Raw genomic sequence first — 27,552 nt, 5'->3', positions numbered from 1 at the left:
TACAGAGTAGAAGCCTGTGATCTTGCTCAGCCTGTGAACGCTTTTGGAATTCTGAGAATGAGGAGTAGGCACTGCCACAAAATGGCTGCCATGGGGGGTTCAGAATCCATGCATTTTCACCCTTATAACTGTGCAACACAAAGGGCTAGAACGTTTGGAGAGTGAATGGGTTCTGGGAAAACCATAAAATATCTGTTGATATGGTCAAGGTATTAAGGTGAGGTTTTCAAGTGAATCCTTGCATGCCCTGGGGACCAAAAAGACAATGAATATGTAAGAATTTGGCTATGAATTTGGATGGAATTGGGGATGGAGGTAGATGAATATTTTGATCCTCAGGCGAAGGGAATGTGATCGATGTAACTGCTCTATTTTGGGATGCAAGTAGCATCCCAAAAATAAAATCTGGCAACAGAATGTTATAACATTACAACACTATAGTGATGTAGCAATTCTCAATTATTTTTAAAAAGCCCTCTGGTATGTGTGTGTCGTGGAATAGTGACTGTGGGGGGCCGAGGCAAGGGAAACGAGAGGGGAAGCTGCTCTCTGGATGATCCATTGCCTCTGCAAATACTTCTGCCTTCACAACTGCAACAAGAGCTCCATGTAGAAACAGCCATTGTCTTGAGAAGCACAGATGTGGAGCAACCCATCTTCCCCCCTTATAGGTCATAAAAGTTATTATGATAAGAATAATGGTTGTTAGGACACCCCATCAAAAGGCAAACAGACACCTGGACCCATGAGCTCAGAGTCATAAAAATGTTTCACAGTCACTGCTGAAACCCCAGGTAAGCGGAATGAGAAAAAGAGGGCTTAACACTGATAAACAGAAAAAGCTTTTTGCATCACCTTGCGTCCAGGTGGAAAATTTTGGTGCTGGGTGAGGTAACGCTGCTTTGGGAAAAGAAGGCTTTGTTCTGCAGCCGAACGTCTGGCCATATTTGTGATTAGCTGACAGGTAGCTGAAAAGAGAAATGGCAGGGTGCAATTAACAGCTATTGCATTTTCCAAATGAACTAAGAAAACACATTTAAATCCTTTTAGGGAGATGGTTAGAGCGAGAAGATTGTAAAAATGGTGATAAACATGAGCTAAGATGATCAGATTTTTATAACCTACTGGTTTTCCAGAATATCAAAATGAAGGACTCCCTACTCACCTGCACACCAAATGGTATAGAAAATTATATATATATTTATATAACTGCAATAGCCCATCCTTTTTTCAGATGCCAGACTAGGAGATAGTGAAAGCAACATGACCTTATTATAGAATTAAAAGTTGAACTGCCTACGCACAATTCTATTTAAAAATATTGATCTTCGTTCTTTACAACCTGATTCTTGTTTTCTCATTCCTTGGTACTCCCCCCCCCCCATTTTAAATTCATTTATTCAGTTCTAGTTTCTAATAACAATTACTGTCCCCCCTACCCCTAGTTGTTACTCATTGCTTTGTTCTGCCTGGTTTTCCCTCTTCTTAAAAATATATTCAAATCTGAAAGTCCACTCTCAAATTCTCCTTTTAATTTCAGCCTGGACCAGAGACATTCTGGAAAGATTTCTTTCTAAATCGTGATTCAGTAAGGGCATAATGTGACTTTAGTCTTCTATGCACTGATAATATGACTTCAGGAACTCACAAACCCAGCCTTGCTGCTGAGACATTATCTGTCTTGTCTGGGTTCTGTTTCAGTTTGTTTGCTTTCAAACCATTGACAGCAGCTAACAAGCAGTGATTCAGTGCCTCTGTTGCATCACCAGGGGATTACAACCGCCTCTCCCCCATGTTCCGCCAAGGCAGCTTTGTTCATCTGGACAGGGCCTTCTGCAGATACTGCTCTACAGTTGGGCAAAATCAACAGCTGCCCACACACATGCGTTCTGTATGGTAGTCTTCAACTTATGGAATGGTCTGTCTGATTGCCTTCCTGGCTTTCCACAAACTGTGCAAAACGGAATTATTCAGGAGGGTTTCCGCTAGGTTCCCTCCCGCACCCCTTGCGCTTCCCCTAGGATCCCCGCATTCTCCGAGTTGGGCTCCAGGGGACTTGGCAACCCTAGTTACCAAGCTCAATTGAAGGTCATCACATTTAAAGCCTTGGTCCCTTATATCTGTGCACAAAGTGGGTTTCCTGATATAGGACCAAGCACAACTTATTACTATGTCCAAACTGCATACTTTACCAAAATGTTTCTTTTTTACTTATGAACTAAGATTCTGAACTAGAAGGAAACTACAATCAGAATTCTGGTTTGTAGTCAAGAAACAAGCCAGAGGTTTGTTACAGCGCTTGATTCAAATCTCAAAACAAATAGCAGCTCATTCTAAATTAGGACAATTTTAACCTTGGCATACAGCCTGAGGGAAGGGAGGTAGGAACTGTGTGAGCCTGAGGTGTGCTCCCTTTAGTGAACAAACGATTTGTTCATGATATTTGAATGTTCTTTCCTTCTAGCTCCATGAAATCAGCATTACCTAATGGTTAGAGTTTTGGACTAGGACCTCGTAGGCCCTGGTCCAAAGTCCTACTCTGCCATGAAAGCTTGCTGGGTGACTTTAGGCCAGTCAGAAATGCTCAGTCTTACAGTGAGGCTAAATTATAGAAGGGGAGAATATTGTAAGCCACTTGGGTTCCCATTTGAGTGAAAAGTGGGGTATAAATGAAGTAAATACATAAATACACATCCAAATAGACATGCGCGAAGCATTTGGTCTCCACTGACTTCTCTGCACTTGCAGGATGGAGGACAGACAAACCCATCAACTGTGAGACAATCTTTTGGCGGAGTGGGGAGAAACTTGGCAGGTAACTCATTTTAATTATGCTCCCTGTGGGGTACACATGGGCATATGATCAAGTTAAGTGGTTTGCCATTAGAAAACCATAAGCAGCATGCCTTGGAGCCTGCCTCCTTCCCTGGTGTGACTGAGATCTCCGTGCTCAGTTGTAAATGCCCCCCTCCACTTGTGTTGCACTTCATATTTTATCCTGTGCTGAATCCACATGGGGCAAGAAAATGTGCCCCTGCCGTGGCAGCAGCAGCAAGTGGCATGGAAGTAGGTAGGAGTGGCATCTACATGGCCCATCCCCCCACTTCACACCGTTGCCGCAGTCCCACCTCGCCCTGTTATGTTCTTGCTCAAATGCATCAACAATCTCGTCACCACCCTTTTGCTAGACTATAATCCCACCCACTCCCTTTCACTTTCCCAGATGAGCTGTGCTGTAACTACCACACACAGGTTGGTTTTACCCACAGGTCATTCAAGGCAGCTGCCTGAGCCACAGGCTTGGTGGGCCCCAACTGCCCACAACCTTGCCCCTGATGGACGGGGAAAGAAGAGTAAGAACTGGTGGCTGCACAGTCCACCTGCCTACCCTTTCAGGGGCTAAGGCACCAGCCAGCTGCCACATGTGCCTCTACACCTAACACACCAAGCTTAAGAACTGAAACCAAAATACTTACCAAAACTCTGCAACCATCACGCTTATGTTCGTATAAATAAATTCTACTTTTGTTTAAGTAAGAAAGATACCTTTTCCCCTCACAACCACCTGACCATTCTGTGCTTATATTTTGCCCTTCTAGACCAATTAGTGTCCAACTCAGAGTGGTGAACAAAGTAAGTGTTATTATTATCCCCACAATACAGCTGGGGAGCCGGGGCCGAGAGGAATAGCTTACCCAAGTTCACCTGCTGAGCTCATAGCAGTAGTGGGAGTGCTGACTCACAATCCAACCTCTTAACCACTATGCTACAGCAAACTACCATCTATAACAAGCCTTCCTATATTACCAGTTAAACTGAGGAGGTCTAAGGCAAAAAGCCTTTGCTGGCAGTGAAAACCTTTTAAGGGAGTCGGGGAGGCAGTTATAGAAATGTCACACAAACCCAAAAGGGAAGGTGTTCTTGAGGTAGCATAGAGAAATAAAAACAGTGTTGGTTGTGACCAGAGCCCTCCTGAGGTATAAGTTTAAGGTAACATGAGCTGAATAAAAGGCCCCAAAGTTTCAAAGGTTAAAGATAAACAAGCAAATCATTACACCCTTTAAAAGGCTGACAGGTGGGAATGGAGGAAATGCAGAGTCTTTGTGATGAGCGGAATGCCCCAGCGGATGCTCCTGCAGGCAGCCTGCCGTTTCCCCCTTGAACTGGATTAAAGAAAGTCTTCTTAAAATATGCCTTTAAAAGGAAAGTCCATGAGACTTGCACAGAATGAGGACGATGATGTCACAGAGACGTTTCATTAACATTTGATGGCTTCCTGCATTTTATGTAGGGGGAAATCTCCATGTAGAAGTAGACCCCCTATTTCTGTGGTGATAGTTCTTTTCTCGCTCTGTGTTATACCGTGTGAAACTATCTTCTATGCAATTAAGAGAGACAGAACAAATCTCGTTTGGGAAGACTATTCTTGTGCTGAAATATAAGAGGCACGTGCTACCGAAACAATTGTCAAAACCAAAGTGTGCTACACCGTTTCTATACGGGTTATATGCCCCAGGTTTGATGCTATTGGGAAGTGGGTTCCCCCCCACAGCATGATGGGGGGAACCCACCATGCTGTGGGGAGAACCCACTGTGGGGGGAATCCTGGGAGGTGTTGTGCACCTCCCAGGGTTTCCTTGGCTTTTCTCTGGTCTTTCCGAAACCTGCTTGCTGCACAGTTTTGGGAAAGATCAAAAGAAAGCCTGGATGGCTGCTGTGTGGGTGAGAAAGTTCTGATTTTCCCCATCCCACTCACATTGCAGCCATTTTTTAAAGAAATGAATAGTTGCTGCAAAGGGAAAACAGCAAATTAAGAGCTCTCGTGCATCGTGCACCAAACCTCAGGAACAAGAATTAATAATTCCCCATTGATTCATGGTCCAGCTGTGAGTGAAAGTAAGTAATTAATGAAGGGTCAAATGAAGAAATAACAGGAAAACCTCAGGGTGAAATAGAACTTTGGCTGAACTGTACTTATATTTGAGGGCTCATTTTGAGGGGGAACGCGCAGGAATGCAGTTCTGGTAGTTCTCCCAAGAGGTCACATGTCAGGTGGCCCCACCCACCTGATTTTTGGCCATTTTGGGCCCATTTTGGCCTGGATTTGGCCCAAAATGTCCAGGATTGGGCCTAAAACAGCCAGGATCGGTCCCAAAACAGCCAGGATTGGGCCTGTGACAGCTGGTGGATCACTCTTCCGCTCAGCAGTGGCCCAATTCTGACCATTTTGGGCCCCTTTTCGGGCATTTTCAACCCTTTTTTGCCATTTTGGGCCCAATTTCGGCCCAGAATGGCCAGGATTGGGTCTAAAACAGCCGGGATAGGTGATGCCAGGGGGTGTGGCATATGCAAATCAGCTATGCTAATGACACACTTCTGGTGACGTCAAGGGCTGTGGCATATGCTAATGAGTTGTGCTAATGAGTTCCTGCAGCTCTTTTTCTACGAAATGACCCCTGAGTATATAGAAAGGTATATTGGGCACTGCTGGATTGGGCACTGCTGGATTTTGATGGGGCACTGCTGGATTGGGCACTGCTGGATTTTGATGGGGAGTAGCGCACTAAGTACGTGTTGTATAGGGATCTTGAAACTCAGCTTGCAGCTGCTTGTGAAAAAGAAATGACCAAGCGGTTCTCTTTTTTTGTTTTCAGATTGCTTAAGTCGCCTTGGGAAGGCTCCTGTCTTCATCTCGGCAATGGGGAAGGATGAACATTCCGAGTCTGTCCTGCGATACTGCAGGCATATGGTAGCTCACAGAATGTGACTATAAACTACTCTGCATGGTTTTGGCTTTAACTGAGAGCTGCCGGATGGTCTGATCTTGTAGTGCACTGCTGACACTGTGCACACTTCTTATTCACTTAATTGAGCTTATGCAGGAGAAATTCTCTTACGTATTTTGACACAGCCACATAACTTTCAAATAAATCCATTTAAAATTTCTGGCTTTCACAGTCATCAGGGGGTAGTAGGTGGAATGAAAACGTCTGATGATTATTACATCTGTATTTTTGCTCTTTTGGTTAGCCAGCAGGGTGCCATTTCAAGGTCGGGGAGAGGAGGAAGGCAAGATTTGGAGGTCCATTCTTGGATTTATTGACGATTAAATTGGGGGGAAAGCAATGGTTGTAGAGATGTTTTTGTGCTTAATTTTTGTATTCCATAATAACTACACATGCAAGTCCTATAGAATAAACCTCCATGAGGGAGAATCTGTGGATATTGTTCTGTGCAACACAGGTCTTTATTTCCTCTCCCTGTTTCTTCTTAATTCTAAGATGACCCCAGAAAAAGATTCCCTCTCGTCCCTCTTTTACACCATTTTGAGTCATCACAGAAAGCAAATCCCATGACTCAAATGGGCTCCCAGGGGGCTCCTAGAACTTGGTTCCCCACCCCCACCCCATCTTGGCAGACTGTAGAGGAGAAAAACATATTTCATTAAACGTGTTTCTTTCTTGTTTTCAGGATATGAGAGGAGTCTATCAGCTGGATGGACACAACACAGCCACTTATTGTGCGGTAATCACAGGCAGCGGAGAGCTCAAACTTGGCTTGGGAGACATGGAGATTCACCAGCAGATAACAGAGCAACGTGTAAGGTTCTACTGTTGTTCTCTGTGCAAAGCACAAAATCTAAACCCATGGTCCTCTGCCCCCCTAAAGAGGGGGGAGTAGCTTCCCAGCGGAGAAAATGCAAAGGGAGATCTGGGACTAGGCAGTGGTGGAAGAGATTCATATAGAAATAGCAGAGATGTCCGTTGGTTAAGGCTGTTTCATATATCTTGTTTGTTAGGCATGTCTCACTTCTCCCACCAGTGAGAGGTGCCAGGGGCTAGCGCTTACCAAAGCTGGTCCCCTTTGGAGGAGAGAGCATTGCAGACTTATGATGCTTTTATGTGGTGGAGGAAAGTGCCATCAAGTCATACGGTGACACCCCCCACCCGGCTGGGATTTTCAAGGCAAGAGGCTATATATGCTTTATTTCCAAATATACAATTTAGCACGGGTGGAGGCAAAGTGATACCCCTGCAAAGCAACAGATTCACTACCCCATATCAGATCCCAGAGAAGGAGAGAGAGGCACCCACCCTCAACCAGTCCAAGCAGAGTCTGTCTGCCTCTCTCTTTGTAGCCTCCATCATCTGAACTATGCTTTTTCATGCACATGCACAGCCCTATATCTGTCCACTCCCTTCAGCCGAGGAGGAAGGAAACCTCCTTCAGTACCTGGTGGCTGCATGGCCAGGGCCATTAAAGTCCTTGAAGGGAAGATGCACACTCTTGAAGAAGCATCACCGCTTCCTTTGTTGTGTAGTCTAGACTGAGCCATAGAGGAGCAGAACCTCAGTTCATTACTATACTTTCCTACTGGAGAGTGACCTAATAAGCAATTGTATGATTTCGTAGCCAGGGCCAGACAAGCTGTCATTCTAGGAACCATTTTTTGAGCCACCACGGAGTTCATGGCCACCTACAGTAAATGTGTTCTTGCATTTTGGAGGCCAACGAGATGACAGAGTGCTGAAAGCTATTTTTCCAGTTTCCACCACCTGTTCCCACAACTCTTGTGTTTCTAGGATGTGCCGCACTGTAGAAACACAGATAAACATTGTCTGGTTGGTGGTTAGGGGGGATATTTTGCGAAACAAATGGAAGAGGTGATTAGAAGCAGCCTCACCCTTCCTCCTATTAAAATGACTGTTGACAAAAATTAAGAGTCGACTCTTAACAGCCGATAGTGTTTACTTAGGAAGAGACATACAATCCAGTTATTCATTTATCATTAAGACCCTCAAAAAAACCTAAAGATTTATTCCTGGAGGGGAGAAGATTTATTCCTGGAGGGTAGGAAAAGGGTGGAGAGGCAGGGGGAGCAAAGAAAAGGAAAAAGAGAGCAAGACTTTCAAGTGATCTATTATTCCCTACAAACAACAAGACCAAAAATGCCTCAGAATTTCCATCCGCCTGGGCCTGTTGATAGACAGTCTGCGTTGATGTCTCCTCCCATGATTTTTTGATGAAGTACAAGATTGAGGAAACCTATATAGCATAGGTCAGTAGTCCAGGCAAAATGTGGTCCAGGAAAACCATCAAAGCCTGTTTGCTGGGCTGTTGGAGAGCTGCTATCCGGCAGAGTAGATTTTAACCTCTGTTGTGTATGATGCAATTACAAATTTCCTTCTTTTGTAGCCCTTTAGGGACGGCTGTACTCCCACAAATTAAAAAGAGCCTTTTTCAAAACCTCCTAGCATCTGAAATATTACAGGGATGCAAGTCAGTGTTGTTGTTCCTCCCCCCGCCCCACCCGCCTTTACCACCCCACTGAAATAATCTGATTACTTGTAAAGACCATGCAGAAGGGACAACTGGATGACAGACTAGCAAATTAAAAGTGGAATTTCTGTCCATATAATTTTGTGCCATGATGAAATGCAAGCAATTCCAAAATGCAACTTATGGCATATCAGTTGTCCCACAGGAAACAGAGCCTTGTGGAAAGAGCATCTTTTTGCTGCTGGTGCTTAAGTCATTCCGGCACAGCAGTGAGGGACCTGCCTCAATTCCAAATGTATTGCTTGAAGGAGGAAAATAAAAATGAGTGACAGAATTTGGACACTTAATGTTATTGATTGACCCAAACCAGCAGGGGCAGCCCAGATGTTGCAGTGAAATTGCAAAGGGCCAACTCTGGATCTCTTTACTTTTGTTTTAGGAAGGGAGGGATCCATGTACTCAAATAGGCGGTTGATTGCCAACAGTTTTCTGCATTCCCTTCAGGTGTCTAGATTCAAGGGGAGTCTCTGCCTGGCCCCACTGGTGTGTATTGATGGGAACGTACCAGTTTCCACCATTCAGTATGTCTGTCAGTTTGCCAAAGAACACCATTTAGCAGGTAAGAAGCAACACTGTGGTAAAATCACAAAGCACGGCCTGATTTCGGGTGCTAGGTTCTTTTTGTATTCACCAAGTAAAAATTAAAAGTACCTGGCATCATCTTGCACCTAGAGGCTCTATCTACATGTTATGAATTCCTCATGTTCATTGGGCAACAACGTGAGGGCTTTGTATGACATGCATGATGGCAGTTATGTGCCTTTCAGTCACACTCTGGCTCATTACTCAGGGAGAAGCAGCTTTAGCCACCACCCCCAACTCTGTTTTCACACCTGCAAACTGCCTCACAGAGTTGTTGTTAAATCAAAAAGAGTCCAGTAGCACCTTTAAGACTAACCAATTTTATTGTAGCATAAGCTTTCGAGAACCACAGTTCTCTTCATCAGATGCAAGGAGGGCAGAAAGAAACTGGTCAAATATAGAGGAGGAGAGGGGAGGGGAGGAGGAGAGGAGGGATGTAAACAACTCCTTTGATATGGAATGCAAACAGCTCCTTCTGATGTGGAGATCAGTTTGCTTCTGTAAAGGTTCAGAGGACTTAGCCGTGTTAGTCTGTAGTAGCAAAATCAAAAAGAGTCCAGCAGCACCACCAAGACCATACAATTCCACTGCAGCACAAGCCCTCGATAACCACAGTCCTCCCCGCCAGATGCATCTGACAAAGAGAACTGTGGTCCTCGAAAGCCCACGTCAGGTGCCACTGGACTCTCCCTGACCCCGCCTATGTAAATGAAATCAGTTACCTGTGATAATGAGAGAACCATTCATAGTCCGTATTCAGTCCCAGCTTGACAGAGTCAAATTTACATATGAATTCCAATTCAGCAGCTTCCCGTTGGATTTTGTTTTTGAAAGGTTTCTGTTGAACTACAGCGACCTTTAAGTCTTTGGTGGAATGTCCTGGTAGATTGAAGCGTTCTCCCACTGGTTTCTCGACGTTGCCATTTCTAATGTCAGATTTGTGTCCATTTATTCTTTTGCGCAGAGGTTGGCTGGTTTGTCCAATGTACAGAGCAGAAGGACATTGTTGGCACATGAGGGCATATATCAGATTGGAGGATGAGCAGCTGTAAGAGCCAGAGACAGTGTAGTTGATGCCATTGGGTCCTGTGATTGTATTCCCTGGGTAGATATAGGGGCAGAACTGGCATCTGGGTCTGTTGCAGGGCCTGGTACCTGTTGCTGGTGACTCTGCTGGCCGATTCATGGTTGTGAGTGAGAAGTCGTTTAAGGTTGGGGGGCTGTCTGTAGGCAAGGAAAGGTCTTCCACCCAGGGCTTCTGAGAGAGAGGTATCATTTTCCAGGATGGGCTGTAGCTCACTGATGATACGTTGGATGGGTTTGAGCTGGGAGCTATAGGTGACAACCAGTGGTGTTCTGTTGTTAGTTCCTTTAGGTTTGTCCTGGAGCAGGCTGTTTCTGGGTACTAGTCTGGCCCTGTTGATTTGTTTCCTCACTTCATTTGGTGGGTACTGTAGCCCCCAAAATGCTTGTTGTAAATCTCTTAAGTGGGAGTCTCGATCAAGAGCATTGGAGCAGATACGGTTGTAACCTAAGGCTTGGCTGTAGACAATAGACCGAGTGGTATGTTTAGGGTGGTAGCTGGAGGCATGGAGATATGAGTATCGGTCTGTTGGTTTCCTGTATAAGGTGGTATTTATCCGTCCATTATGTAGTTGTACAGTGGTGTCCAGGAAGTGCACCTGTTGTGCAGAGGGGTCCAGGCTCAGGTTGATAGTAGGGTGAAAGTTGTTGAAGTCCTGATGAAATCTCTCAAGGGCTTCCTTCCCATGGGTCCAAATGATGAAGATGTCATCCAGGAATCTTAAGTATAGTAGTGGTTCCAGTGGATGGGAGCTGAGGAAGCGTTGCTCCAAGTCCGCCATGAATATGTTAGCATATTGTGGTGCCATGCGTGTGCCCATGGCTGTGCCATTAATCTGTAGATATAAGTTGTCGCCAAATTCGAAGTAATTGTGAGTGAGTACGAAGTGACAAAGTTCAGTGGCGAGGTGTGCCGTGGTTTTGTCTGGGATAATATTCCTTATGGCTTGCAGTCCATCTGCATGTGGGATATTGGTGTATAAAGCCTCTACATCCATGGTTGCTAGGATGGTGTCATCTGGTAGGTTGTCAATGGACTGTATTTTCCTGAGGAAGTCAGTGGTGTCCCGTAAATAGCTGGGTGTGCTGGTGGCATAGGGCCTGAGGACAGAGTCCATGTATTCTGAGACTCCTACTGTGATAGTGCCTATTTCTGAAACAATGGGGCGTCCCGGGTTACCTGGTTTATGGATTTTGGGTAGTAGGTAGAATTTTCCTGGTCGTGGTTCCTGGGGTGTGTCCGTATGGATGCATTCTTGTATGTCCATGGGGAGAGTCTTTAATATTTTATTGAGTTCTCTTTTGTATTGCTCCGTAGGGTCACAAGGTAATATTTCATAGAATGTTGTGTTGGAGAGTGTTGGAGAGTTGAGTCAGTAACATGATTTCTACAATGAAGCCAATAGTGGCTTCGTGAGGTGGTTTGTGGATGCAAGAACAATGTGTACAGGGAGTCTAAAGCTGTTTCTCCCTGTGTGCTGTGGCTGGAAACAGACAAGAGCTGGTGTGTTGAAGCTTGAGGTATTTTGCTGCTCATACCCCAGCAAACATGGATTCTCTACTATTCCCACAGCTTTCATTTACTCTTCATTTAGTTGACATTTTCTCATACATTGAACCTAAACCATACTCAGTATCCCCACACCTGTTGCAAATTGAAGACAGTCTGCATGACTCAAAACAGGGCCACTCCGTGGACAATTGTGATGCTATCTGAATTCATTCAACATGACTTCGTGAAGCTGCCTTATACTGATTCAGTTCATTGGTTTGCTTAGCCCAGTATTGGATATTCTGATTGGCTGCGGCTCTCCAAGGCCTCAAGCAGAGGATACCATTTAATGGTACGTCCTGTAAATTGACTATGGACCGTTTTGCATGCAAAGCACATGCTCCAAGCTATGTTCCCTTCCCAAACACGGAGGAAGGCTTGTTTCATACACTGAAGCCAAGAGATTTTCACCTGCTGCCCAAACACCACCATCACACATTTCTTTCCCTTGTTTTGTAAATGCAAGTTTTGCAAAAGAGCAATCCAACATTAAGCCAAAATCTGAGGCCCGTTTTGTTCATGGGAATGTGTGTTGTGATGAAATTTCACATGAACTCAGTAATAAGCACAGTGATTTTTATTGTGATGTTTTAATAATGGTTATCTCTGAATGCTAGGACTATCAACTATTTCAGTACTACTAGCTGATTATCCAGTTCTGATAATAATTAATAACCATTGAATCACATTGACCAATTCAAGAGTGACAGCCCTAGGGATTGTTTTTGATGATTATTAGCTCTTGGCCATCTTTAATAGAAAAGGCAATGGTAAAAATGAGGTGGACAAAGATATGCATTGATTTTGTTGCTATGACTCACCTAATGCAATGTTGTTTTGAAGTGTATTATGAGCCAACAGATGTGGACAAGGCGTCTAAGCCGTTCTTTTCAGACAGCTGGAGAGCCCTGGCATGTGTCTCTCCTAATCTACGGGAACTCAGAGCAATCAGTCGGACCCTGGGATATCCTGTACCAGCAGGTGAACACTTTGAGAAGGAAAAGTATTTCCCGCTGAACCCAGTAGCATTTATTATGAATATACAGCTCTCCAATATTTCCCTTTAGTGGGAGACGCTGGAAACTGAGCTGAGGAACTTGGAAACTGGACCTTGAATGCAAAGCTTTCCTTTGAGCTGTGACCTCTGTATTGTATTGGATGGTGACCTTTTATTTTCTTATGTCACCTACACCTTTCCCATTCATAGTGCAGAGGCCAAGAAACCAGCCATTCCTTGACACTTTCAGATTTTACTTGTGTCATAAAATGCATTGTATGGAGATAACCTCATTCAATCAAGGTCCAGAATCAAATATTCATGCACTTGGTCTGTAGACTTAGCAATGCAACACTCAGAGGGAGCCCCGTGGCGCAGAGTGGTAAGCTGCAGTACTGCAGTCCAAGCTCTGCTCACAGCCTGAGTTCAATCCTGGCGGAAGCTAGGTCCAGGTAGCCAGCTCAAGGTTGACTCAGCCTTCCATCCTTCTGAGGTCGGTAAAATGAGTACCCAGTTTCCTGGGGGTAAAGTGTAGATGACTGGGGAAGGCAATGGCAAACCACCCCATAACAAAAAGTCTGCCAAGAAAACATCGTGATGCGACATCCCCCCATGGGTCAGAAATGACTCGGTGCTTGCACAGGGGACTGCCTTTACCTTACCTGGTCTGTAGACTCAGCAATGCAACACCCCGAGGGAGTGCACTGCAGCAATGCACTGCATTGATGCAGGCTGATGGGTATTCTGGCAATTGCCTAATTATCACTTTGCAATGTATTTATCGAACAGTAGAGACTTGGGTCAGCTCTGTGAATCTGAATATTGTATTCACTTGCACTGTGTAATCCACCTTGGGTTTCAGTGAGAAATGCAGACTATCATTATCATTATCATTAGATTAATAATAATAATAATAGTGTCAGAATTTTAGCAAACTTGCATGTAGTTGCTTATTTTGCACAATTCATTCCATTCTCCCCATTCCTAATCTCCCTAGGAATGGAACTGCTGTCTGGTTTGCTGAGACCTGTGGTTTACTAAGATTGAAACTGCTGAGTGGTCTGCTAAGATCTAGCAAAGTATTTCTTTTATCTTCCACTCCCTAATACGGCCTAGTGACAGGGGGATGATTTTATTATAGCTTTGATGCCATGTAACCAGTTTTCATCCATTGATATCTAAAGATCTGCCCTCCAAGCCGGAAGATGTTATTGAGACTGCCTTGGCCCTTGTCCTCCCTTTACTAAGAGAGTTGCACTGTGTGGTGGTAACACTCGGTCAACATGGCGTCCTAGTTTGTGGCCAGAGCATGGACGGGAGTGTCTCTCTTCATCCTGGAGCTTGCAGCAAGGTAGAGGCCCAAGGCAACACACGTGAAGGTGGTAAAGGCATGGAAAATGGGAGGCATGAATCACACTTGGAGAGGGGACTGTGTAATAGAAAGGAAGATAGTATCCTTGGTCCTCTGTCCCTGGATATCTGAGTCTCCTCATAAAATTCCTGTTCTCCGGCGTCTTTGGGATTAATTCAGCTCTAGTATAGACTTAAGATGCTTATCAATGAGAGAGGGGAAAGGAGCACTAAGCCCTATCCACTGCAACCTTTTCTTGGTCAGAACTGAAAAAGCAATTCTTGCGTGAGCTTTGTTCATTTCAGTTCGTTACTGGGGTCCTTTCATCCGTAATCTTAATCTGAAGAGGAGAGAATCATGCAGTACAGTTCTTCTCTGGCTGCCCCTGCATACATTGTTTTGTCTCATGCCCTAGACCACTGCAAGCGAGCTGTGTGCCACTCACTACCCACCGATCCCAGTCCCTGTGGAGGAGATAGTGAACGTCTCTGGAGCAGGTGACAGGTATGTAGTGTAATTGCTCAAGGTAGCCATGGGATTCCCCTCCTTCACCTATTTGATTCCTGCTCCTCCCCCCTCCTCCCCGGTTGCTGTGACAACATAACAGTGCATGCACATACACGGCATCGCTATGGAATAATTGCTGCAAATATTTATCTGGAGGTGGCGAAAGACGGGAAGGTTATTGTAAGCTGTCAGTTTCTGAGCCTTTGTGAAAGGGAAGGAAATGGAGGAAATTAAAACTCTGGAAGAAATTGGAAAAAAACCCTTCAAGTCTTTAGATGATGTAGCAATTGTGAGAACCACCTGGCCGCTCTTAGGAGCACAAGCCCACTTAATTGAGAAGAGCAGTGCTCAGGATAAATGGGAGGCTTCGACACCTTTGAATGTCAAGAGAATTTTCATTGATTAGGAGCCTACTCTTATGGGTCACCGGAAGCTTCAGTGAAAGAAATAGGGACGTGTGGCGTTTCAGCCATTTATAGGATTAGAGCTGTGCTGCGCACATAAATCCATTTCAGACTGGTTTTTAACAGTCATGGCTTCCTCCAAAGGACCCTAGAAACCGCAGCTTCATGAAAGTTCAGGGTGATTTGTCCTATTATAGCTCTACAGTTCCTAAAATTCTTTGTGGGGAGCCATGACGGTTAAATGATTTTGATGGTGATTTGAAATTGGCAGTGTAGACCCTCAATGGAGTTCATTATCCAGGGCAAGAGGCACAGCGTGATGCTAATGACATGGAGTTATTGCTGCTGCACCTTGTAGGGGATCAGGGGAGTGTTGGACACAGAGATGCCATTTTCAGCAACAGCCCTGTGTCTCTGGAAATTGGTAATGTGACTCCGAGAGGGCACAAGCCCGTTAAACCATCTTTGTCTGGACACATCTTCAGTGCAGTATTATGCAAACTGTAGGAGATATAGTTCAGTAAGACGGCAGTTTCTAACAAAGAATTTTCTTCTAGCCACAATTCTCAGGAATCTTTGGGGGAGGGAAACTGTGACACTAGCATAAAAGGACTTGAAGTTTGCATGTCTTAAGTACTGCCGAGTCTGAAATGGCCTCTTCTCTCTTCAGTTTAATGGCCGGAATAATTGCTGGGCTGCTTGCTGGTGAGGGCACCAATGTCTGTGTCCGAATGGGCCTCTTAGCCGCCAGCCTCTCCCTCTGTTCTTACGAGCCTATTTCTCCAGCGATCAATGGCACCAGTGTGAGTGTGGAACAGGTCCAGGCTCTGAGGTGGCCGGGAACAAAGACATGGAAGCTGTCTTAGGCCTTCTGATTGAGGACTCCCACTTCTGTGGCACTTGGAAAAGGTGGATTCTTTTATCCAACATGGGCCTCTTTTTGCAGTTCAACACGGTGGGGTCTGTGATCATAGCAAAGGAAACAGCTGACTTATCTTCTTTTCCTTCCCTTCTTCTGTGGACTCTGCACTATGTGCCTCCATGTGTATATGGCAATACTACACTAAAAGAAAACCTAAATTCTGCATGAAGGCTGCATCCACACATCAATTAACAATCTTGTCGACAAAGGAAAATCCTGTTGCAAGTGCTTGTTATATTGCAATGTTAAATACAATATCCAGCCGTGTCCCAAGGCTAAAATGGGTAGCTGTATTAGTCTGTTGCAGCAAACATAGCAGGGAGCCTTGTGGCATTTTTAAAATAATCAGATTTTTTTTTTTAGTCTAAGTTTTCACTTTGACCTTTTCCAAATGGATTATTTGCTCTAGGATCAATGCTGTTGGGACGTAGGTCTTTTCCTCCACATTTTCACAGCCTCGTGATGTATCCATGGACCTCCCAGGTTTTCCATGACTTTTCTCCAATCTTTCCCAAACCTGCTTCACGGTGAAATTTTGGAAGGATCACAGTAAAGTCTAGATGGCTGCCACACGGGCAGGAAAATCGAGATTATTCTGGTCCCTCCCACGTGGCAACCATTTCCCTTTCCCCAGTCCTTGCAGCAGCCGCTGAGGGGCTTCTTCAAAAATGGTAATTGACCATAACAAGCAAAACTATATTGCTATATCAGTTACTGGTTTAAAAATCCTCCAAAAAGCCATTTGCTGGCATGGAGGGACTGGGGCAGGGAAAATGTGGAGAGGCCCTCCCCTTTCCCTCCTTTCTTTGCCGGCCGGCCGGCAACAATATTCCCTTAATTTTTTTTTAAAACCGGGCGCCATTCGCGTAGTCGCACGTTTGTGCACATCGAACTGCGCAAATGTGCACAAACGCACAAAAGTGCACAAAAGTCAATGCTGCATATTCGCATACCTGTACGTTTGCGCATTTGCGCAAAACACGTAAAAAAAAATTTAAAAACCCGAAATGCGAACCAATGAAGGCCCCTGACGTCAACTGTGACGGAGAGGAAACAACCAATCCCGGGTACCTCAGTTGGCCGTGCGAACATCCGGAAGCGGCACGGCACGGCACGCTGCGAGACAAAGCGGATGGAGACGAAAGTGAACGCGTGGCCGGTAAGCGATTATTTCCGCAGTAAAACAGCAATTTCTGGCCATTGGCAGCCACAGAAACAATGGCGCTTCCGAAGGAAACCACTACCATGTGGAACAGCCTTTGGCCAGATGCATATCATGGATTTTCAGTCAGCAGAATGTATATATAGTATATTATATACACACCTGGGTGGGGGAAATTGTGATTAGCGGGTTGAAGGCTCTCACTCTCCTGGCTTTCCGCAAATGATGCAAAACCCAATTATTCAAGAGAGCTTGTTATTCTGGAGGGCTGTATGGAAAGGAAGTGGTCCCAAAGAGATGTATAAGTAAAGGGATGGGGACTATAGACTTTACTTCTATGTACTGTCTGTTGTTATAAGTACGATCCTACAGGATAGTTTATATGTTGTTTAATATGGCTGATTCCGCACACATTGGATAATGCACTTTCAATGCACTTTATCAATCGTTTGAGGTGGATTTTTTGTTCCGTACATGAAAAAATCCATTCCAAATGATCTAGAATGATTGGAAGTGCATTATCCAACGTGTGCGGAATCAGCCCATGTCAGAATTGTTTATGCTCTGTTAGCATTTCTTCAACTCTGTAGTAAATTCCAGCTAGTTTTAAAGCTTTGCAAATTTGCGTTTATATACCCAATGACATTGTTTATTGAAATGACTTGGAAATTTATACTGACTCACACTGTGTAAGCTACCTTGAGTCTCAATGAGAACAATGGATTATAAATAACATAAATAAATATAATAATAATAAAATAAATAAAAGGCCATGAAATTCCAGAGGGAACTGCCTGTTATTTCTATGGTACACTCAAACGTATACAGTAACCATTTAAAATAGCTGTGATTGATGATTATGCAGCTCTTTTGTAATGTCAATAAATTTATCACCTGTAAGAACCAACAAAGGCATCTGCTGGCTGCGAATTCAGTTAATGTATCTGACAAAGTAGGCAAACAGCAACTAAGCAACTGGCAGATGGCTATTGTTATTGCATATGTTCAGAATCAAGGCAATTTAAATGCATGATGTGTACATGGAGCATTGCATTGTTAGCTGAGTGATGCTGTGTCAATGAACCATGGCTCTTCTCGAGTGGCAATGCAAGACTATATATGTGCAAAATATTTGTAAACCAGTTTAGAATTCTCAGTTGAAAAAAATAAGTATTTAGAGTGTTCGCCGATGGGACTCACAGTGTGAAATCAAGTTGTGATTAGTGGGGAAGAGAATTTACTTATCAGTAGCTGTGACTAAAGTGACTAAGCAGAGCCCCGTGGCGCAGAGTGATAAGCTGCAGTACTGCAGCCCAAGCTCTGCTCACAACCTGAGTTCGATCCTGGCAGAAGCCGGGTTCAGATAGCTGGCTCAAGGTTGACTCAACCTTCCATCCGTCTGAGGTCAGTAAAATGAGTACCCAGTTTCCTGGGGGTAAAGTGTAGATGACTGGGGAAGGCAATGGCAAACCACCCGTAACAGAAGTCTGCCAAGAAAATGTCATGATGCGACGTCCCCCATGGGTCAGAAATGACTCAGTGCTTGCACAGAGAACTACCATTATCTTTCAGCTGTGACTAATCTAAGATGTTGGTAAGTTTCTTATCAAAAGATTGTTTTGTTTGTAAAAGCAGTACATGGGGCAGGGTTGTAAGACATGTTTACAGTGTAAGCTCCTTAGGAGGAGGGAATAGTTTATTTTTTGCTTATGAAGCTCTAACGCACTATGTAGCCTGATGGTGCTAATTACATACTAAATACTGAAACAACATTGAAGAGAAGCCTCGTGATGCACCTTGATTATGGGAAGGGGCAAAAGATACAATGGCTATTGGCATCATGGTGGGTTTGCAGCTCCGTGCAAAAATAGTCACCATTTCACACAATCAGGCTATCCTTTGTAAAAGACTGAAGGCAGCCTGGTGGTATCTGGGAAACACTGGGCTGTTTGCTAGCTCACGGCAGCAGAAACGCAAAGACTTCAGAGGATCCAGACAGTTCACCCATGGGAGTGTTTTCACAAACAATGATAAAAAAATTACATCTGTAAGCCCAGAGAGAGAATGTCAACTTGACCCAAGAAAGTCTTGGGTCAAGTTGACATTCTCTCTCTGGGCTTTCTAACTCCTGTTAAACCCCAAATAAAAGGAGTTATTTGCATCTCCTGTGAATGATCTTAAGAAGAAAGTGCAAGGGAGTCATTTTAAAAATGCAAAGTATAATTCAATTGTACATTCAGTATTAGTCTTTAAGACAGTGTTAGTCTTCAGTGCAAGGTTAGTTTTCTATCATGGGAGTTAACGGGTAGGAAAGCAGAACTTAGCTGTGCCATTTTGAAAGCAGACCTTAGCTCCACTCCCTCCCTGGACTGGCTGCAGCTGTGGTGTCCGTAAGGAAGCGCCATTTGCAGCCATCTCTGTTTCCCCTTCAAGCTTGAGTGAAGTGTCTGCACCCAACTCATAGGGAAATGCTCTGAGAGCCGCACATGTTGTGTTTATAAGGAGCATGATGTCATGTGGAAGCACCCCAAAAACCAGCGGCTTCCCACTGGTGGCCCTGTAGACCTTGTGTGGAGGCAGCCCCGCTCGTGGACCCAAAAATGTTATGCCCCATAAATCAGTCCTGGCAGCAATTTTTTTTGCAACTTTTGAGGAAAGAACAGTGGAGTGCATGAATGATCAACAGATCTACCCTCATTAAAAAGACACTGCTGAGCTCAAGCAAGTTCCTTCATTCCTCTCTCTCTCTCTCTCACACACACACACACACACATGCCTTCCAGCTCAGGCAAGATTTTTTTAAAACTCGCAAAGGCACTCACTCAGTGAAGCACCTGCCTAGCCAAAAGAGAGAGAGAAATGTTCCATTATCACAAAGATGGGGAAAGATGGCATTAGACCATCCCACGTGTATGGGAGCACAAGGGACTTGCCTTTACAAAGGAGCTGCGGGGGGGGGGGGGGGGATTTTCCGAACAGGAGCAGCCAGGATTGTAGGTGCGGATCTAGAATTTCAATACCCCAGAGGGGTGGGGAGATGGGGATTCAGAGGCATAAAAGGGCCTCAGCCCCAAGCAGAGAGGGAGAGCGGAGCTAGCTGCATTCCCCCTTCTGGCAAGCTCCCAGGCAACAGCAGTGCCCAGTGCCCAGAGAACAGGGAGAGGAAACAGGCTAAGAATGAGGCTCTCTGCAGTGGCCACCCTCACTGTGCTGTCCATTCGGTTTTTTTCCCTGGACGAAGTCGGTGGGCAGTTGGCTGGGGGAAAGCTGGCTGCTGAAGAGCACTCTGCCGCATCTGCTAGGGGCAAGAAGATCCCTGCCCCGTCCCATGAAGGAGGAGGAGGAGGGAGAGGCATGAGAAGGCAGCCCTCTGCTGGGTGGCAGAAGGTGGAAGGAGGCACTCCTATCAGAAGCCAAAGCAAAGTGGTGAGCCAGCCCCAGGTGGTGGTTGGTAGCAAGAAACAAAGTCCCCAGATGCCCCCTCCAAAAAGGAAAAGCCAGAGTCTTGAGGACCACTTGAAAGGCCATGGGAAGTTTAATACAGACACGGTGAGTGAACTCTCTTCCTCTTCTGCTCCAGCCCCTTCACCATCAAGAAGTCTTGCCTACAAAATCAAACCGGCATCCAGTGGTGCCTTAAAGACCAATGCTGTGTATTCTGGCATAAGCTTTTTGGGAGGCAGAGCTCACTTCATCAGGTGCTTAAAGCCCCTCCCTGTCGTTCTTTGGCAGGGGCCTTCAAGAGAGTCTAATGAAAGATCTGGATGACTTTGGACCACAGAGCCTTCTCTCGTGCATATCGGCCCTCCTATTGAGACCCTCAACAGAGGTCTTGCTCTCTATGTGCCCCCACTTTCATAGGCAAGCACTACAGATGCAGCCTTCTCAGTGGTGTGCACCCTCTCGCTGCAAAGACTCTCCTGGCACCAAGTAACGCTTAGGTGCCAGGCAAGGACCTTTTTATTCTCCCATGCACTGTAAACCCCTTTCAGTCGGTTTAAAGCTGTGCTATCCTTTGCTATGTTTCTTATTTAGAGGTTTTCAGGCTCATTTTAATACTCATTTTTAATCTGGTATGTTTTGTTGCTCGCGTATGGTTGATTATGTCTGGGTTTTTTAGGAATGAACCAAGACTTTTGATTTTCTGGATTCCCTGCTGAGGAGGTCCACAGCAGGATCATCAGCCATGCTGCAAAGCAAGAGACTGCTAGGCTGAGGATGGGAACTGGTTTGGGTTAGACCATGGCTTGCTGAACTGGAGCTCTGGAGCTCTGGTTCAGTACTTGTGGACCCCACTGGGTATTTGTGGCCAATTCACTGTCTCCCAGCTCATTTTTCAATATGTTAAATGAAACTGATAGCAAGCTACATCGCAGCGGTGTTCTGAAATTGCAATGACAAAGCATCACGACGAACTGCAAGAAAAATGCTATTACATATCCTGGGTAACTCTAACCAAAACTTTTATTATACTCAATGCAGCAGCTTAGGCAGATTTCCTCCTAGATCCAGGACAAATTACTCCAGCTGTATGATGAAGATTAAGTGGATTTTCTGAGCTCATTGCATTTCCAGACATGCCCATTTTTTGATCTCAAGGATAATGGCTCATTACAGATTCAGTCCCAAATATTATTAAACTGAAATGATTAACCAAATATCCTTGCACGGCTCTTAAAGGAACTGACCCAGAATAAAAAAGCTGGGTCAAATACAATTTTACTATTTAAAAACTCTTTTTCTGCTTTTGAACAAGCCCAGAGAGAACAGCTGCACACCATTTAGACAATGTTTCCTAATGGGAAAAGTGTCAGACTGGAACCTGGGAAACTCAGGTTCAAATCCCGGTGGCTTTGGGCCAGTCACACTCTCACAGACTGATCTACCTTAGAGGATTTTGAGGAAAAAATGGAGGTGAAAATCATATAAGCTGCCCTGAGTTCTTTAGAAGAAGGGCTAGATAAAGAAAAGAGCCCTCCTTTTAGCTGACTGCCATAAGGAAATTACTGCCAAGGTAGCAAGATTCTATGTCCTGGCTTGTGTAATCAGACAGAACATTACTTTTAGAAATTTTAATTAGATTTTGATGATTTTATTCATTTTAGTACATTGTTGTACTTAATTCTTAGATATGCTTAAATTTAGAATTAATGCACTTGTTTTATCTTACTATTTACGCCAATCCAAATTTTGATCTTGGATCGTTTTAACAAAACTGAAGACTGAAGACATTGAATAGTAGCAACGTTACTAGTAAACCACAGCCAATGGAAGATACAAACTAGATGGCATAATTTTATAGGATAGTGCTGCCATAACTATTATATCTACCTGTTAGGAATTATTTATATGTATATAACTTTTAATTATTAATGTATATTGGTATCACATTTTAAATCGTATATTGGTTTTACATTTTTAAATTGTACTTTAGCGTAGTGTACTTTCTTGTTACTGTGTTATGCTGGTCTTTGACTGTAATAAACAGATTGATTGATAGATTGATTAAGAGCAATCGATTTTGGGGGTAGTGAAATTTTGAAACGGCAATTTCATTAATATCCCTGTTCTGATATTAAGGGTTACTGCCTGAGGCTTGCCCCTGCTATTATAAAATGATAGTGGTCCCCTCCCACTGTGCCTATGTTCTTGTTCTAATTTAAAAGCAAAGAGTGTTTTCCATTAAAGGTATAGCAGGAAAAAATAATTATTCTGTAAGAGGTTATCAGCTGATCAAAATAAGTCTTACTACTTCTACATAGGAAATGGCAGGCTAGTCTACATGGTACGTTTTAGGGCCAATTTACATTCTGTGGTCTCCATCCTGTGTAACAATTACACGTGATTTGAGACCAGTAGCACTTAAAGACCAACAAGGTTTCCAGGGTATGAGCTTTCGAGAGTCAAGCTCCCCTTGTCCGATTCCTGATCTGTATGATGAAAGGAGCGTGACTTTTGAAAGCTTATACCCTGGACATCTTGTTCGTCTTTAAGGTATACTGGGCTTGAAACTTGTTCTTCTACTGCTGACCAAGGAGGCTACCCACCTGAAACGAGTCTCACATGAGGTGAAAATTCCCTTCAGTTCCTATAGGCACAGTTTTTGATTCTGATTGTGACTGCAGCCTGCATGTAGAAAGCATTATCCTGGGGGCACTAGTTGGTCTTCATTGGCGCCCCCAATAGGGCCTGACAACACACCTCAAGGACCGTTGCAGGTCAGGAAATCATTAGGGGGGTGGGCTTCTCCACATGTTCCTCAATTACATGCAAGAAATGGATCTGTCATATATTCAAGTGATCACCGTTGCCGCTTAGGGCGATGGTACTTTGGTCTAGGAGAGAGTAGCCCAAGAAGGCTGCACTTGGTCTTTTGTCAAGAACAAGTCTCAGTGCTGTGCAATTGCCAAAGAAGGAGGTGTCACTAGATCCAAGTGCTTTTAACAGTGTGATGTTCAACAGGTGCAGCACAATGCCTTATTCAGGAATTGCCAAGTTAGGAAAAGCGGATCTGTGAAACTTCAGTTTGAAGTACTTGTAGGAAAGGACAGCAAGGGAGCTGCTACCAAGACAGAAACACCCACAACAGTAATTAAGGTCGTACATCTCAGAAATTCTGCAGGCTATGGACAATCAAAAATTCTAGGGGCGGGGGGAAAAAGTGCTTAACTCAGTGCCATTTTAACAAATAGGGGCTGGTTTTAATAGGAATTCTTCTTCCTTTTTTAGTATTCCTGTTTCGGAATTCAGTCGAAGACCTGCAAAAAGCCCTCAGACTGTGACGGCTGCTTGGGCCTCTATACCTGCAAACTGCCAAGGGGGAAGTGTGACTTAAAAGCAATCTCCCGGAAAACAGGTACCCCATAAATTCATCAGGCAACCTTACACAGGTGAATGTGGGATTCTTGCCCTATCTGTACCTAAATGTATGTAATTTCCTAGTACAGGTCTCATTCTCACTGAAGTGGTGAGTCTGGGAGTTAAACACCAGAATTTCCTAACTGGAACTCTCATAATATATTTTTGGCCTCTGCAGGGAATGACAGGCCAAATTTAAATGCCTATCTTTTCATTCTTACTACGAGTTTAAAGCAGTCCAGATTTTTTAAATGTTTAACCTTCAACATTACACCCCCAATCTGTATCTCCCTCATGTTTTTTCTGGGGGGGGGGGGAGTAATATGTCGGGAGTTATAATCCCAGAACGATACCATCATGGGAAGCTTAACCGTGAATCTCGGCTATGCCTCCTCAGACTGTGACAGGCAGGGTTTTATATTACCGTCTGTGTTTTTAAAAGTTCTACACAAAAAGCAGATATCACGATAGTAAAGCCTTCTTCTTGACATGCTAGTTTTCCAGAGACACTGAGTTTTTTTATTGTAGTGGACAAAACTACTCAGTCATGTAAACATTCTCACAGGAGACAGCCTAGTCCAGACCAGGTTTGAACACCTCAGGGAGAAGCACACATACGAAACACTGTTAAATCAAATACTACATGTATTTGAGTTAGGGAGTTTTGGCTGTCAAAAGCTCACACCCCAGAAATCTAGTTGGTCTTTAAGATGCTACTGAATCATGCACAAATACTACATAGTAGTGTCAAAATATGGGCAGCAGGGGGCGCTGTGAGCACAAAATAGCATTATGGGTGTAAAGATGCAACACATTTAGGGATTTCCAGTCTGCACAACCCCCTCCACTGGTCATATACAGTCAGGTAGGGAAACAAAATGACTATCATTACTAAGAACACCAACTATAATCCCAGTGTGGTGGTGGAAATGAGTGTAGAATCTCCACTGACTCATCGGTGCAGCTTCCCAAGCAGTCTGAGGAACGGTACTCTCTCCCAGCCTAATGTGTATGAATTGCCAATAATGTGCTAGGAAATGGACAAACCCTAGAAGTGAAGCAGACGAGACTAGCTAGGCCAGTGTTGTCCGTATAAGGCAGAATGAGGACATCATCTTATCTGACCTTTATAATACCGGACGAACACAGCAGCTTTTTCCTGTGCTGGTTGGCTAATGTGAGAAGCTGTGGGCCACACAGGAGGAGCACGTGTTATTTTGCCCCTGTAAAATATGCAAAGAGGACCAGAGGTAGTAGGATTTTGCACTGTACTGCTGCAAACTGAAGTTATATATGGAAGATAATTCCAGAGAGGCAGGAAAATTAAAGCCTTGACCTAGATCGCCCAGGCTAGCCCGATCTTGTCTGCTCTCCAAAGCAGGGTCAGTCCTGGGTCATATTTGGTTGGGAGACCACCACGGAAGGACAGGGTTACTACTCAGAGGCAGGGAGTGGTGAACCACCTCTGTTTGTCTCTTGCCTTGAAAACCCTATGAAGTCACCATAAGCCAGCTGTGACTTGATGGCACTTTACACACAGCAAACTAAAACAGGAGTCCCATGGCACTTTAAAGACAAAAAAATATCCGTCAGAGCTGATTCATCACAATGAATGCATTGAAATGTATGGTTGACACTTATATTCACAATAGAAAAGCAAGGGGAGGAGAGGTGTTACAAAGAGATACCATTTTAAAGCAAGATCCAGTAAAAGTAATTAGTTCAGTCAGAGTAGATAAGGGCCATTACCAACAGTTGTTAGATAAAATCTTGGGAAAATAAGCAGATATAAATTATGGAGATATAGCTGAACACATTAACATCTGTAAGAAGTGGGATGTATTAATTTCTGTAATGAATGAGGAATCCTAGCTCCCTGTTAAGAGCTTGAGCATAAGTAGTCTTGAACTAAATGAATTCCAATTTATTCATATTGGATTCTCCCTTTGAGCCCAGTAATCTTTAGATCAACAACAGCGTGTCCTGCATTATTAAAAATCTCAACATTCAGAAACTATTGGAGGAAAATTTTCATATCAGATTTGGGTCCATTTATTCTTTTGCATAGGGATTGAGCTGTCTTTCCAGGGTAGAGAACCGAATAGCATGGTTGACATGTGATGGCCTACATTTATACTGAAAGGTGAGCAAGTGGATGAGCCATACATGGGATGATCTTATTAGGTTGAATGATTATACACTCAAGAGACAGGATCTAGTAGTAGGGGGTGTGAATGACTTCCACCTAAGACACCAAAACAGCATTCCCAGTCTGGGTAGACAATGCTGACCTTGGTAGACTAATAGCATATGGCAGCTTGATGTGTTTGTGTGTGTATACTCACATGACCAGTCTTACCTGTCTATACTTAACAGGACAAACACAACTGAGTGGAGGGGGTTGTTGTTCCTCCCTTTACATCTGGTGTTTTTTCTCTTTTTGCTACAGGTGGTTTTTCCCAGAGTATCCAGACCAGAACAGATGAAGATACTATGGCTCCTGTCAATCTTAAGTCCAACAAAACACATTCCATCAGGAGTCAGGGTTCCTAAGCTTGCAACCGTGCATTGTGCTTTGAAAAATAAGTGAATAGGAACTGAGATGCACTGCTGGATAAGCTGACATGATACCACAGTCTCTCATTGTTACCAATTTGGAATAAACAGACCATTTTTATCTTGGCTGCTTGATTTAAGATGCATGACATGGCAGGTCCCATTCTGCTCTGCAGCAGGGGCATCCACTGTAACCCTGTAGGTAGCAGAGTCCTTAATCCCAAGAAATAAGAGCAACAGTTAATGGGCCAGTCCTTGCTTCAGCTCAGGGGCAAACAGGTTGAGGGCAAGAAAGAAGAGGCACGTGGCCCTAAGCAGAAGCATACTTCTGGGAAGGGACTCTAAGCAAGCAGAAACATACAGGGTTGCTCTACTGCTATCGCCCAAGCCCTGCTTCCCTTGCCACCATAGGAGTTGGGGTCAACTCCACCTACAGTTTCGTCCAGATGGAGCTGTGAAGCAACGGAGAACCCTCTCCCTGGTACTTTGGAATTCACATCTAAGGAGTCTCATTTGGAGGACCCTTGTGATGAGTACATGAATGGGAGGGGTGAGGGACCAGCCCCGAACTAGATCAGGGGTACCAACCAAGATGCGATCTTTCATTTTTAAAAATGTTGTCTTTAAGGAAAGACCTTACAAATATGGGTGGCTGGGAATCCGTTCTTCCAGTAGTTTCAGTTCCCCTTGTCTGCATTAGTTTTTCCTGCGCTTTACTAGAAGTTGAGGCAGAGGTGTCATTAGTGGTGCAGTCAAACAATTGGGATTTTGGACTTAATGCTCCCCTGCCCCCAGCTTTAGAAATAGTAACATACATTACTATACGGAGTAGGTTGTAGCTGTGCTTGACAACTGAAAGCTTGCAACACAAAAAACCAAAACACACTGCAATTTGCAGAGCCAAAATATTTGACCAACTGAAAACAAAATGTTGTGTGAACACCTTTCTAGATGTTACTGCTGGGCTACTCCCTGCCCTCTGCCCCCTTCTTCATCACTCAGAAACACGCACACAAGATGAGCAGCTGTAGTACTTCAAGAGGGCTGGGGAACTTGGCCTACGGTCTGGGCCAGCAGGAGGTGTGGAATAATGGAGATTCCATTTGGTACTTTGGACCTCACATGTCTGTCGAGTGGGGGGCACAGTTTGAGGCATTAACTTACATTAGTTTGATCACATTTCTTAGACTTGCAAGAGCGTGTGGAGCAGGGGAGGAAGGCAGCATTCCTAGACCACT

The 27,552-nt window shown here is 44.3% G+C and overlaps 1 protein-coding gene across 5 annotated transcripts in view; it reads left to right on the top strand.

The window, feature by feature from the left end:
* Positions 1 to 26,383, top strand: part of LOC129336129 (uncharacterized) — a 42,094-nt gene extending 15,711 nt beyond the window's left edge. For 3 of the 5 annotated variants that reach the window (XM_054989139.1, XM_054989140.1, XM_054989141.1), the window contains 8 exons: positions 2,749 to 2,815; positions 5,655 to 5,749; positions 6,472 to 6,600; positions 8,785 to 8,899; positions 12,401 to 12,538; positions 13,739 to 13,905; positions 14,321 to 14,409; positions 15,487 to 17,681. In XM_054989139.1, the coding sequence (XP_054845114.1) occupies positions 2,749 to 2,815; positions 5,655 to 5,749; positions 6,472 to 6,600; positions 8,785 to 8,899; positions 12,401 to 12,538; positions 13,739 to 13,905; positions 14,321 to 14,409; positions 15,487 to 15,682 (996 nt within the window). In that variant the 3' untranslated portion in view covers positions 15,683 to 17,681. Of the gene's footprint in view, positions 1 to 2,748; positions 2,816 to 5,654; positions 5,750 to 6,471; positions 6,601 to 8,784; positions 8,900 to 12,400; positions 12,539 to 13,738; positions 13,906 to 14,320; positions 14,410 to 15,486; positions 17,682 to 20,141; positions 20,450 to 23,629; positions 23,757 to 26,207 lie in introns of those variants that run through there. The other 2 variants (XR_008597652.1, XR_008597653.1) reach the window with 2 other exon arrangements.
* The last annotated feature ends 1,169 nt before the right edge of the window (positions 26,384 to 27,552 follow it).

This window comes from Eublepharis macularius, chromosome 9 (assembly GCF_028583425.1).
Source record: "Eublepharis macularius isolate TG4126 chromosome 9, MPM_Emac_v1.0, whole genome shotgun sequence".
NCBI lineage: Eukaryota > Metazoa > Chordata > Lepidosauria > Squamata > Eublepharidae > Eublepharis > Eublepharis macularius.
Note: the sequence above shows the minus strand (reverse complement) of the source record. Positions and strands in the feature narration are given on the sequence as shown.